Source organism: Pterocles gutturalis, unplaced genomic scaffold (assembly GCF_000699245.1).
Source record: "Pterocles gutturalis isolate BGI_N339 unplaced genomic scaffold, ASM69924v1 scaffold4736, whole genome shotgun sequence".
NCBI classification, from domain to species: domain Eukaryota; kingdom Metazoa; phylum Chordata; class Aves; order Pterocliformes; family Pteroclidae; genus Pterocles; species Pterocles gutturalis.
In genome coordinates, this window is record NW_010105315.1 from 214,747 (window position 1) to 229,473 (window position 14,727).

Sequence of the window (14,727 nt, forward strand, 5' to 3'; positions counted from 1 at the left end):
CTGAACCGCACAATACAGCGGCACCCTGACAAAGGCTGACAGTGCTCACCCACTACACTTGCTCAGGCAGGGTTTTATTCACAAATGAAAGCTGGTCAGCCTCATTTACCAATAGGTACTAATTTCTTTCTTACTAAAAGACAGAAGGTAAATCAAGAGTCAGGCTAAGAATTAGATACACACACAGAAAAAGAGTATTGAAGACAAAGTGGAAAACCAAAAAGAATAGACAGAGAGCCTCTTCAAAGTATGGAAAGATGCTTTCAAGAATGAAAATAAGGGGCTAAAAAGATTAAAGAGAGCTAGCAAGAACACATTTTTCCTAACTTTGATACCTAATAATTGCCACTACCTAGATTATGGACATTCTTTTTCTCGCCCTCATACTACAGAGGATGACTACAACACCGCCGCTCTTCTCAGAGGCTGTTGAGCTAAAAAATTCTGAATTCTACACACTCAAGACACAGAGTGAGCTTCTAATTTCTAACCAAAAGAAATAAAATCCAGAACATTTTCCAAGAAAATATGACATAATTGCTTAAAAAAAATCAATAAAGAGGGATAAATTTTTCAGCAGTTTCCCCTTAAGTCTCTCCTTTTCTCTTTTCCTCACCCAACTTTTACAACCTGTTCCACTTAATAGTACCTATAAAAATACCTTCTAAGATACAGAAAGTACATTTAAAAATCTCTTTCTCAGTGTAAAAATACAAATTAACTATATGAAGTCATTCTAAAATTGCAGTGTTGGTTCAAAATTTTTTAAATATCTGTTTTTCTCCAAAGAATAATTTTACCCTGGAGAATCACACATACCCTTAAAATCTGACTCTTCATGATTCAGTGAAATACTGTCTTAATGTGTCATTTTCATGTAATTGGAAGTTTAACACAAGAGCCATTTGCTCCAGCTGAGCTTGAGTCAGATGGCAGACTAAACAGAGACTCTGTGATCCAGAGCCATGTAATTACTGGAATAGGAAAACGTTTGACTCACCTTAATAGTATTTCTGAGCAGATGTTAATATCAACTCCTACAAAGCTGACACACTCTTCAACCACACTGTCCAGAGTTGCTTTGAGCAACGTCTGTGATACATCATGCTGAGAAACAAAAATGGAGATATCAGGTTACTGAAATATCAAAGTGTACATAAATAAGAACTGCAAACAATACTAACATTAATAAAATAGTTGCTGGAACTTATCAATATCTTATGTGAGGGTACCAGATAAAAACATAAATTGCAGAACATATTTTTAAAAGGTCTCCAGTATCACTTTGCAACATCTTAGTCACGATACAAATCCCTCGAACAAGACTTTCTTCACATTACTTTATTTTTTTTGTTTAATAACTATTTCCCAGCATCCTGTAAAAACAAAACTATATTAAACATATAATAACTATGCAAAAGGAGTACTGCTTCTATTAATTCACTATGTCTTTATTTTAATCTGATATTTATTTGCCTATAATCAGAGTTTATTAAAAAATAAGACAATATTTTAGAAATAAAGTATTTACAGCAAAGACTGCAAATGTTGGTACTTTTGCACCTGCACATACAAATGTTTGCAAAATTGTCCTATGTATGAGCATCACACTACAGTACAGCCATTTACTAAAAGAACAAACCAGGTATTGTATGAGGGTGGGCAATACATAAGGTACATATCACTCCCGCAGCAACAAAATGTTTCAGATTTTGAACAGATATTTCTGGGAAGATTGGCAGGTCCTTGACTGAAGCACCACTAATGGAAATTCTTCTACTTTTTCCATTATTGTTCATAGTGTTTCCCCCTTTTTTCCCCCCCTCTAAAAGAAAAATCAGTCACACTTGTCAAAAGATAAAAGTTCTGAAGCTCTAAGATTTCTTTTCCTCCACAACGTAGGCACACTTCAATCTATAACTGCTAGTTCCCCACACAAGCCCATCAGTGCTTAGAAGTCTGACCTGGAGGGAGAAGCCTCTCTAAATGCAGGAGCTAATTCAATCACTATGTTGGCTTAGCTTCAGGGCTCTTTTATGTCACTCATGTAAATCTGGGTTGATCTGTTGTGGTTTCATGATGCATTCATTTAGGACATCAAGCTGGATCCGAACCAACACGAAACACTTCATTCACTACTTTCTTTTACCTTCTAAGCCATTCAGATCTTTTAAAGATTTCACAGTTAAATTTAACATGCCAACAGCATCAATCTCAATCTACTAATATTGGTAGTTTATCACACAGTGCTTAATAACAATCGCAAAACTTATGGCAATGTATTTCATAGCCCCCCCATTTCAGATAACAATTTTCACAATGCAACACATAATAAAGTTACTTACAAACAGGAAGGGCAAATTTCACCAATCTTACTCCTCCTATATAAAATTCACATAGAAAAAGCCATGTAATGCATAAGTATTGGCATTTGTGCACAGTCTTGGCCTCACAACCACAAAGCTTACTTGTACACTTGGCAGATCAAATGTCAGCTTCAATTTACTAATATGTTGCTACTTCAACACAATGGCTTATTTTCTGCATAAAGAGATAAAAACAAAAACCACACCCAGAAAAGAAGTTTTATGCTTCTATTTTTCGGACTTACGGACGATGCAGCTTCTCTTAGTGAGGATGTTCTATATATTCCCCCCTCCTCCTCCTGCCATCAGCTAGGTAACATACTAGAGCTAGAGGCTTCCAGCTCACCTGCTTGCATAAGGATGCATTTATATAACACAGTACAAGAACCAGAATAAAACTGTTCAGAAACAACACTCACATTTTCTCTTCTTTGTCAAGCACAGCTGACAAATACTGGGCAAGATTCTCCATAATGAACCACACATTGAAAATTTAATGAGATAAAAGGTACCAATTTAACAGGTTTTTTCATTATGGTGGAGGAAAGCAAAAAGAGTTAAAAAAATGCAGAGTACACAATGTTTCCTTCTGCTTTTAGGAAAGGCTACTGACTCCAAGATATTCGGAAGTTGATTATCATGTAGTTTCACAAGTTACATTAACATATGAAGTAGAGTCTATGGCAGAGAGTAGGGTAGACTGCTGTTTCCCTAGGTTTCAGTCTCATTCCTTAAGATGAGGATCATTCTTCAGAAGGAATAACATGCAGTTATGTGATTCAAAACCAAGACATTTGTCATTGTCTTCACAATGCCTTATAGCACCAGCTGTAGCAAAGAAGGTAATCCATAGATCTGGCCTGATCTTTCTAAGGAGTTCTTTGGAAGAGACTTGATTCTGCAGAAGCTTTGCTTCCAGTCTGAGGAAAGTGAACCTAGATAGCAATTCAGCCAACTATACTCCCCCCAAAACAAGGAAAGGATATATCACAATCAAAGGCTAAGCATCCTGAAATATCTCTGCTTGTGGAAGACAGGCCAGTGTTTGCAGATCCTCACTTTCAAATGTGGAGTTGGCATTTATCTCAAAATTTAGGGTTGTGGATCCAATAGTTTGAAAAATGTGTGTGACAGAATACACACAATTTGGAAAAACTGTAAGAGTGAACTGTATTTCTTTTTTGCCCGGAAGATGAGAAATTCTCAGGTGTCTCCAAGATGATTTGGATCTTTATTTCTGATTGACAGTCACCATTAAAAAACAAAACAAAACAAGACATGCACAAGTTGTTCTTTATTACTGCAACACAAACAGTCATACCAGTTGGAAAGGACGTCACAGCACATATGGGAAGGTATGGATAAAGAAAAAGTGAATGGGCAGATCTGACAGAACAGGATAAGAGTAAGACAGGATGGCTAAAAGAACCCCTAATCTACCCATAGCTCACAGAAGTAAGATACACTCAGCTTGTGAATTATGTTAAGTTGCAAATCTACCTCCAAGATGCAGCCACTGACCATCACAGTTTCCTTTTGCTATGATGAAGAAATTTCCACATCCCTCTTGACATTGAAAAAAAAGCACAGAGAAGTGTTTCAAATTTCATTTCTAAAAGTAGTTAATGAAAAACATTATTATCCCAATATCATTATCAAGACTTCCTACCGCTAACAGGTCACACTTCAGAAAGGCTTAAAGTGCAGTACATTTTCCAGTCTTCCAAAAATTTCACTCATCTTCTCAAATATCAGAGGTCAGATGATATTATATGCTTCTGTGGACTATTTATATGCAGCGGGGTGGTATCAGATTATTCAGACACTAGAAGCACACATACTCCATGCCACTCACCCGCTGCAACAGGTCCGTAAGGCAGGAATCCCCCTCAACTGTTGCACTAAGCACATCAGAATAAAACCTGCACAAATGAAGCCCAATATGCAAGGCTACTTTCAAAGTATGCTTATACAGAATTTTATGCTGCACAGCCTCCAACAAGCCCTCCACACACCAATATGGTAGATTGCTGCATCAGCTGATCCCCTGCAAATTCTTCTAAATAAAACATTTTTTTATTAACACTAACACTGAATGTACCCCTATGCATGAGGGTGTCCCTGCTAAAACTGTTAAGAGTTGTCTTTTCTTTTTAATTAGAATAACTCTTATTAACTGTCTTTATCTGTGGAACAAATATCACAACTGCCCCTACAACTCCCCTTACAAAACCAGGAGAAACTGGCTCCCTCAGCCAGCAGAACCATTCATACCAGGTCCTTACTCTTAGTCAAGCACACAAGGTGCCCTGACAGCTATGCTTAACAAGAAAGGAGCACGTCCTTTGGTGCAATTTTCAAACATTATCTTGAAGTTACCACCCAAATAAATCACTAGGGTTTTATCAAGAGGATACTCAGAAATTACTACCATTAAGATGTGCACTGCTGGAATAGTAGCAGATGACTTCATTTTCTATGATGATCTTCAAGCAATAAGAAGGATTGATACCTCCAATTTATGGAAACTAAGTCCAGCAGAAACATGGGACTTGACACAAGCTGCAGGATGGCCAGTGCAAACGTGAACTTTTTTTATTGTCACTCTCCAAAAAAAAAGCCACCTTGCTTCACGGACAGCATTAGGAAGTACTTCGACATCTGAGTGGTTTGAGGTTTTTTGTGGGGAGGACTATAGAAATTAATCTGCCCTTAGAAATATCAAGCTCTGTAACTGTATTTTAGTATTTGTTTTCTAAGGAATTATCAAGCAAGCCAAGGAACAGGATACATAAAATTAAATTACTTGATCAAATGAAACTGTTACAGTAAAATAATAATAGTTGACCAATAAATTAAATCAAACATTACATTTTTACAATATTTTTATAAAGAGAATCCCAGATATTCCAAATGTAACTTACATTCATGAACCTGGAAGAGAACTAAAGGCTGCTGTTTTAATTTCTGGTCATGATTACCGCTTAAATTAGTCTGTGGCAAATTTGTTAAAATTACCAGAAAAATACTATTATATTGCATATTTTAAAACCACCATTCTGCAAACCCCTTGCTAAAAAGAATCCAGTATAACTTAATTTCATGTACTTTCATTAAAACCAGCACAGAATGTTTAACACTGAAGAACAGTGTTTAAGAACACCTGTCTATTATGCACATGATAGTTTTTCATATTATTATATTCCAAATACTTCAGCTATCTTTTTTTTTTTTTTTACATGGTACGAAGCAGAGAGCAAGGATTGTTGTTTCGCTTAGTTTCAGGAGCTACAAACACTCCCTGGAAATAATCAACATTACTGAAAAACTATCTGTTCCTCAAGAAGGTGCTACTGTAACTGTAACTGAAAGCCATTTTTCAGTTTCAAAAAAATCTGTTGATGTACGGCAAAGGAAGGCAGTATTTTAAATAGCTTCTCAGCTCAGTTATTTCTAGCAGTACACCAGCACAGACATTTGTCACCAGCAAGACAAATTTATCAAGTCAAAGAACCACTGTTCACATGAAGCCCAGAGGCTGTACTTAATCTGCATGAGCATAGATGGTGGACGGGTAAACTGACTAACTTTGCCTGACCAAACACCCTAAACACTAGATTATTAGTGCTAGACCTGAGCGACCCTAATCATCAGCTTTTACATGGAAGTAAATCACAACTCTAAGCTCTTTACCTTTGGCAACCTAAAAGAAAAAAAAACCCAAATACTAAAACAATACACAGAACTATAATGCATTTGGCAAGTTTTTCCTGGTCCCCTACAAAAATCCCAATTTCAGAAAATACGGTATGATTGCATGTCTCTCTGAAAGACAAATTCAAGCAGATGAAAATCCTACTGCTACACACAACAATTCTTAAATGCCTATTATTTATGTTTACAAACACTAGCAGACATCAGCACAACCAGACCAGGCATCATTACTACTTTACAATGCCCACGAGCCAAGCAAGGTCCCTTCCAAGAGAGTTGCACCAGAATTATTCATACCCCGTAGAGCCTACAAACATCGTGCAGACATGATCTAATGATGCTGGTCACAAAGCAGTGGGGAAGAGTCTGGGCAGCAACCTGCAGGTTCTTGACCCACACTTAGCATGACAGTATTATAACAAGATTGACATTCACCCTAAGTAACACTGAGCTGCACGTCACACAGTCTGTTTGGGGTTTTGATCAAGTTATACCACACTTTTCCTTTGAATCCAAAAGTCAACTTTCAATGAAGTAAATGCAATTTAATTTCTTCTGTATTTAAGCAAGTCCTGAAACCCTTCTAACAGCTCATAAAACATCATTTTGTTGGTACCTACTACTAACTTCTGTATCCATGAATTCTAATACTGGCATGTGAGTCTAGCCAACACGCCTCGTGAAAAAATACTTTTTCTTTAAAAAAGTAGTATAACTGTGTAGCATGAATGACATTCACTGAATGAGAAATTAGGTGGGACAACATATCCTAAGCAAAGTTCAAAACTATATTATTTTACAGAGATCCAAATCATGGAAACGTGCTTTAAAATTTAAAAAAGGGAAAAACATTCTGTACCAGCTGCATTTCAAATGCTTGTGAAACCACAAAAGCAAAATGCATTCAGGACAAGCCCTTAGCTACAGAAAGACTAAAATAACACCAATAGTCTAACGATAAATTCCCTTTCATGCGCAGAATTAGAAAACAATTAAAAATGCACCTTACATGTCAGGTGGAAATGTTGGAAAGTTCAGGCAGGGGGTTTTAATCTCTGGCGTTCTCTGGAAAATCCCTTTCAGTTAGATTTTAAGAAAACATGCTTATCCCTCTGATGTTTGATAAAAGGACCTAACTTCAAGAATTTCTTTTGAAGATTGTTTGTGGTTTCTCCAAATGTTATATTGTTATAGGATATATTGTTATCCTATGTACTTAACTCTGACTCATTTCTTGTTTTCAAAAATCCAAATTCTGTTTATTTTAACAGCGTATTACTATTACTGAAATATCCCCAGAGAGATAAATGGATTTATATTTTCAAAGAAAATGATAAAACGAAAACAACGTCTGTCAGCTGTGACATTAAAAAGAGAAAACAAAAATGCACACTTGATCCTGTAAATGCTTCAAGTTACTTGCAAGTTGCTGGAATTCATCTTATATTTACTTGTGCTTGTGTCCTAACAGAAGCTATGCTTGTTACACAAATTCCAACCCATTGCTAACATGTCATATTTCTAAAGCTAACTTCCTTGACATGAGCAAGCAAGCAGCAAATGACATATATCCAAAAACCATCTTCCTCTTTCCAGAGCAAGTTCCAGTTTCCCCAATGCATATTGTTATGTGACCAACGGCCAGCAATATGAATTGCAATTATAATCAACTACATAACTCCTGGAGATTTCAGTGGGACATTTTCTTTTTTCCAATAAGTAACAAAGGTGATTGCCCAAACTGCTAGGTGGAAAGCCAACATTAAAATTTCAGTCCAAAACCGTATTTTGTGGCTGTTAAAGCTCTACAAATATAGACGATACCCTGCAATACCATAGGAATATAAAGCAAGGACCATAAAAGGTGGAGATTCCAAAGATACACCCCACAGCTGGAAGGCAACAAACTCAGTTTGAGATTTTCCTGAAAAGTGCCAAAAGATAAGAGAAAAAAAAAGATTACACGGACAGAGAGAAGAAATAGTACATTTCTAGAGGGACAAGACAAAAGCCATGAAGCCTGGTTGTATGTGGGAATTGTGTTCAGTCTGAAGTCAATGACCATCCATCCCCCTGCAGCAAATGGGTGAGGAAGAGCAGCTCCTGAGCTTAAAGCTCCCGCTGGCCTCACTCAGAACAAAGGGAGCCCCCAAAGAGATGTGAGGAGCTTCTTAAGAACCTATATAAATACACAGACTTCTTCCAGATCCACTGAAGACATGTTGGGGTTCCTCTCACTCCTCTCTCATGAGGGATGTGCTACTTAGAATATTTTTTTCAAAACGACCAAAAAAAGTGCAAATTCATTTGAGGGTATTTTCGAGAAAGAAAATATTTGTACAGTTGATACATATTTTATTGTATCCTAGATTTCTAATATAAGCAAGTTCTCACGCTCACTGGTTTTTTCAAAGTCAGTATACAAACAGATTTAGCAACTGCTACACCAGGTAACTTGTATCAGCAATGCACCGAGAATGTATTTAATACAATAACATATCTGTTCCCTTCCTAAGATGGTCAAAGGGCTGGAGCACTTCTCATACGAAGACAGGCTGAGAGAGTTGGGGTTGTTCAGCCTGGAGAATAGAAGGCTCCAGGGAGACCTTATAGCAGCCTTCCAGTACTTAAAGGGGGCTACAGGAGAGATGGGGAGGCACTCTTGGTCAGGGAGGGTAGTGACAGGACAAGGGGTAACGGTTTTAAGCTGAAAGAGGGTAGATTTAGAATAGATATGGGGAAGAAATGTTTTACTGTGAGGGTGGTGAGACACTGGCACAGGTTGCCCAGAGAAGCTGTGGATGCCCCATCCCTGGAGGTGTTCAAGGCCAGGCTGGATGAGGCTTTGAGCAACCTGGTCTAGTGGAGGGTGTCCCTGAGTCGATATGAGAGGTTCTCCCTGCCAATGGTAGGGGGGTTGGAACTAGATGATTTTTAAGGTCCCTTCCAACCCAAACAAATCTATGATTCCACAGTTAGAAAAAAAAAAGTATATGCTAAACATTCAGCAGTTTCTTAATCCCACACCAACAGAATTAGTCATGATAAAATCAAGAGGTGTTTTGTTGTTTTGGTTTTTTTTTGGTTTTTTGTTTTTGGGGTTTTTTTTTGTTTTTTTTTTTTTAATGTGACACCACCTCCTGATATACTTGCTGGAAAAAGCTTTTAGGTAATTTGACTTTCCTCAACCCTTCTGACACACGCCCCCTCCCCCTTTAAAAAAGGCAGATCAGTTCCAACTAAATATGCTTAAAGAACACTTTCAACTTCCACTGTTCAGTTCTCTCCATCTTTTCTATTTAGCTCCTCCTCTGTTTTCATCAGCCCCTCCACCCCTGGCATCTCCAGCCTCTTCCACTGCATAGCTAAAGGCAAAAATAAGCTAGGAATGAAACAAAATGAAAGACATTCTCCTGCAGAAGACACAGCCAAACTCAAATAAAGCAAGCTTATTTTCTCTGCCTACTAAAACGCATGGATTTCATTTTGATGGACATATGGCAGCTCAAAAATCACCCAGGGTAGTGTTTATTGAATGACCCATGGAAGATTGAAAGCTGACAGAAAACCAGGAAACATGTGAGAAAACAGAAGTTTGCTCAGTACCAGCGCTTATGGACTTGACAGGCAGAGTACACAAGCATCTATTGTGGTATTCACATCTTTGATAACTGAAACCAATTCCAGCACCACTCATTACATATAACAGCAAGTTATATTTAAAGTAAAAGCATAAATAATTAATGGGTAAGAAAAATCTCTAGGATATAGTAAGTTTGTGCCTTTTTAAAAAAGCCTGCTCTGCACTAAGCTTAAAAAAATTTGCATTAAAGTGTGTATTTAGTACTTTTCCTATTACATATATAGCACAAGCAAAATGTTTGCACATTGGAGGTTGAAGAGTTGACAGGGCTGCATAATAAATTAGCCACACTAACTTGTCAACACTAAAAAATTAAGTTCTCAATTACAATTTTTATAAGTTAATGAGAACACCAACATTTCTCTCATTCTCAAAACCAAGCAACATTTCAGAACCACCATCACTATTGACAGTATATGATCATCACCACTAAAGTGATTAGCATAATATAAAAAGGGGGAAATCATTATGAACAAGTAGAATGGCATAAACAGGAATAATGCATTTATTATCCTGTACATGGAAATAGAAGTTGACTGCTCTTGCAGTATACTTTTTTTTTTTCAAATAAGATCTTAGCAGGTAGAAGGGAAAAGCACAAATCAAAGAACACTTGTTTTCCCAGTATTCCTGACAGACGTTGTGATTTGTGGCCTCAAAACATGACCCTTACTTTTATTCAAGGTCTGGAAATTCCTTCAAAAGGCTTCTTTAAAAAATTACAAAAAAAATAGTGTTTAAATTATTTGTAAGCATTAAAATAATATAAAATTTTGTAGTGCAACAAATTAATAAAACTTGTTTGGAACATAAAGTTTTCTTAGATATTCTCTAATGGAAGATTTCTAAATAATCACCGCATTACTACTACTGACTTAAAAACCTTACAAGTTGCTTACAAAGGTAAAGTTTTTAACTGTTGCAAATACGAATATATTAATTGCAAATGTGCAATCTGACCGCAGATTACAGCATCATTCTTTTTAAAGATTGACCTCCATTTCCCTTGCAAAACCTTTTTTCTATAAAGGATCTAAAGCTTAACAAAAACAAGCTTTAGGCAAGCTTGGGAAATTATAAAGAAATCAAATAAGAAATAAAGTATTTGAGAATTTAAGATTAAATAATTTAAAAACTCGTAAGGACTACCATTTTAAAACCAGACATCTTTATGAATTCTAATAGTAAAAATATTTAGTCCAAAAAGCAATGGTACTGCCTCAGGTTTGGTTCTGCTAAAGTTTGTAAGGTAGGGGGAACAGAGCACTCTAAACTGGTATATCAAGAAGGGAACTAAAACCATCTCTGATTTTACAGCACTTACGTTTGCCTCCCACCATTTGCAGAAGCACACTCCTACTTTACAACATGAAGAGTAATCCAGAATCAAGGCTTACTCCATTAAAACCACAGGCTGATGCGCCACTACATTAATTACAGCCAGAAGTTCAACAGAATTTTTAGCTGCACTTTGCAGGACTGGGAGTTAAGAAATGAGGTACCAGATGGATCAACCAAATGATGAGATAGGCTTATTCAATGTGTGTCTGCTTTGGCAAATTATTACTTATACTACAAGAATCCAGAATTTTTAAATATATTAAAAATTTTTCATTATTGGATGTTTATTTCTGTATGAAATTTGTATTTTTAGAACACCAAAAGACAGTTGTTGTTCTAAACCTAGATTAAGCCATCAAGCTTTGAACTTTTCTTCACAGAAGGCAGAAGTTGCTCCGATGACAACTGAGACACTTTACATCACCTATTGCCAAGCTTTACCTTCTGGAATAGACAAAGCTTGGCAAGAAAGTTCAAGTCTAAGTCTTGTAGTGAGGTCTACAGCCCATGGCTGATGCAAGGAGCAGAGTTAATCCAAATCCTGGTGAGATGAGGAAGACAGCTATGCCTGGCAAGGCATCATCACTAGCTCCGGCCCAAGCAGCTTCTACCCTCTGATGCAAAAGAAGGATATACGGACAGCTAATGCCATTCCCAGCCTGCAAACTCATCTCAGAGCATGGTCTAACTGAGGATGCAGGTCTCAGTCACACAAAGATTTGGTGTGTACCACCTGAGGTTCAAAGGTAATTCCTGCATCCAAAGGCAATCCTGCAAATACACACTTCTAAGTTTACTCAACCGGAGCAAAGACCTATCAAAGTTTGTTGATAAACCACTTCAATACTGAGCAGATGCTTAAGTGTTTGCAGGATTCAGTCATCTTAATTAAAATGAGAATCTAGCAGGAGAGTAGGACTTTTCAGTAACTATGGTAGACAGCTCAGTACACTTAGAACAAGAAAAATAATTAGCTTCTCATATAATTGTAAAAACTAAGAAAAGTTCAAGAAAGACAAAATATGAAGCACTATTAGAGGAAAAGTTTCAGAAAAACAGTCTATTTTTTTACTCTTGAAAAACCAGGCAGTCAAGAATGTGAAAAGGAAAATGCAGACTAAAAAGTTATAGCAGTGGTGATTCTGTGCTGCCTGGAATGCTCTTTCATCAGAAAACCAGAACAATTTCATCTTAAATTTGTTAGCTTAGCTTATTTAAAACAAAACAAACCCTCGTCAGCTCACATCCTAAGAATATTTTTTTTAAAAAAAGCATTCGGTGTGCAGGTTAAAAAAAGTTATGCAAGGGTGTTTTTATTGCAATATTCAGACTGCTCTGTCTTCAGGTACATTTCAGTAGCAGGCAGAAGATTTGCTTTCTGACTCACACAGGCAAGGATATAATGCTTTCAGCAGATCAGGGCTGGCTGCAATTCTGAAAGGAGGTTGGCATGATGTCATAACAGAAAGAGATCCCAGTTCAGAGATGATGTGGAAGCTTATCAAATCTCAGCTTGCTAGTTTTCTACCATAGCAGAGCTCTCAAGTTCATACGCCACAGTTGGAACACGCACAGTTTGATACAGGTTTAAAAATCTACATTCAACAAGATTCTTTTCTGTTTTAAAATAGATGTAAATATTGAGAGGTTTTAGCTGAATCAGGAATTTAGTGTAGTGCTTCAGTATTCCTTTCTAAACATTTACATGTACATAAGTAATTCATTTGAGGTGACCTGCTTAACAGACTTCAGTCTTTGAGTTCTATTTTCATTCCTGTTAGCATTTTGAATACGAAAGATAAATTTGAGTGTTTTGCAGTTTAAATATAACTAGGACTAGACATCATTAGAATACGCTACTAGTCTAAAATAACATGTATACGACTTTGTCCATCACGAAAGACATAGGATCCAGTTATATCAAGTTCTACAATTTGTGCCTCACTGTCATTAGCAATGAAAAAAAGCTGAATTGACTCCAGTTCACTCTTCTTTAGGATATAGATCATTTCAGTCAGGGGCTTGCAAACAGAGTTGAAAGTTTTGAGGATGAAAAGTAAAATCCAAAGCAATTCAATTTTTTTTTTAAATTTAACAGTAATTGAACACAACCTTCTATACAGGTTTAGATTTGGTTTTGGGGGGTATTAGGCAACCCGAAAAGATATACCAAATAGCTGCTGTATACAAGAATACACATGGTATTTTTCCCGTTATACTCATCCTACAGCTAAGAGCAAACTAGTGACTGAACTTCAATCTCTTGCTTCCACTTTTAGGCTCCCTAGATCCTGCTCCTAAGAGTCTAGGAAATCTGCACATTAGAGTAGTACATTCTCAAAAATTCTGAAGTCCCTTCATAAAACACTAAAAGTTTAACTCTTCACTTCTTCCAGAATTCAGTGGCAGGAAATGCATAGCTAGTAGTGCAGAGATACAAAGTGGTGAGTTCTGGTTTTGGTGTAGTTACTCAGACTACCCTGACCTGTAGGTGATAGAACTTCTGGGAGATATTTTCTTACAGTAACAGTTCTGGTTTTGCCAGGATATTGTGAAATTAGAACAGCAATGACCTCCCCTGCCACAGCCACACATGCACAAACACTGCAGAACCTTTAAACTTCACACTACAGAGATACAGGTACCTGAAAACAGTCCCAGTTTTGCAGACAACAAATCAAAACCACAGGAACTTAAATTCTCTTAAACCAAAGAAGAAGTAAATTAAAAAGGACTACAATCCTTCATTTCCTGGCTGCAACCTGAGCATCATTACCCGGAAGCAAACAGCACACATTTTACTTCTCCAATATTTTATGACATTCATGCACTGATCACTATGTTCTCTGATTGCACCATCCAGGGGCAGCTTACAAATGTTTTCCTATCTTTGTTTTGAGTTGTCCCATGCATCAGCTAAAACATAGCTCTAAATACCCTTCACTTTAGAAGCTAATAACCATTTCTCATAAAGCAATTGTCTTACTTATCACAGCTGGAATAAAAAAAGTGCTGCAACTGAATCCATTATATCCTGTTCCAGAGGAAGCACTCATATGCCCAGCTCACTGATAAAAATTAAGCTGCTTTCTTTCATGAATTATTTGCAAATAGGAATCAGAATTTAGATGCAACTAGACTATCCCCTTAGACTAACAGATTATAAGATACGGACAAGAAGTTAGAAAACAAAACTATTTAATATCACAGTGTAGTTAAATCCTAGAAGTGTGAAAAAACGTCTCCAAATGCTGATCCCAAGCTCTCCTGCTGCTACTTAACTGCTAGCAACAGCAACTAGACTACCTTATGTGCAAAACCAAGCAGAATGAATGGCTCTAAAACTGTTTCAGTTAAGTATACTCCTAAGATACCAACTTTGTAAAGCAGGTATGTGGAAAAATAAAAAATGGCTTGTTAAGTTAGATAGGATTTATAAGGAGCAGATTTTTATTATTGTATATATGTTTCTAAAAGAGAACTGGAAACCAACATCCAAATGGTTCAAGTTATATGCGTACTAATGATCTCTAAGTATGAGGTATGGAAACCTGGTCCAAAATACATTGAAATATGGATAGTTAGGAAAATGAGATAAGAGAACTGCACACAGGCCCACCATATCACGTGAAAAAAATAATTAGTTGCTCTTGAAAATGTTCC

General features: G+C 36.8%; 1 protein-coding gene across 1 annotated transcript in view; it reads right to left on the reverse strand.

Moving 5' to 3' along the window:
* Positions 1-14,727, reverse strand: part of SRBD1 (S1 RNA binding domain 1) — a gene marked incomplete at its 5' end in the record, with an annotated part of 122,290 nt that overhangs the window by 18,190 nt on the left and 89,373 nt on the right. Inside the window, one exon of the mRNA XM_010087342.1 lies at positions 1,001-1,107. Within this exon, the coding sequence (XP_010085644.1) occupies positions 1,001-1,107 (107 nt within the window). The remainder of the gene's footprint in view (positions 1-1,000; positions 1,108-14,727) is intronic.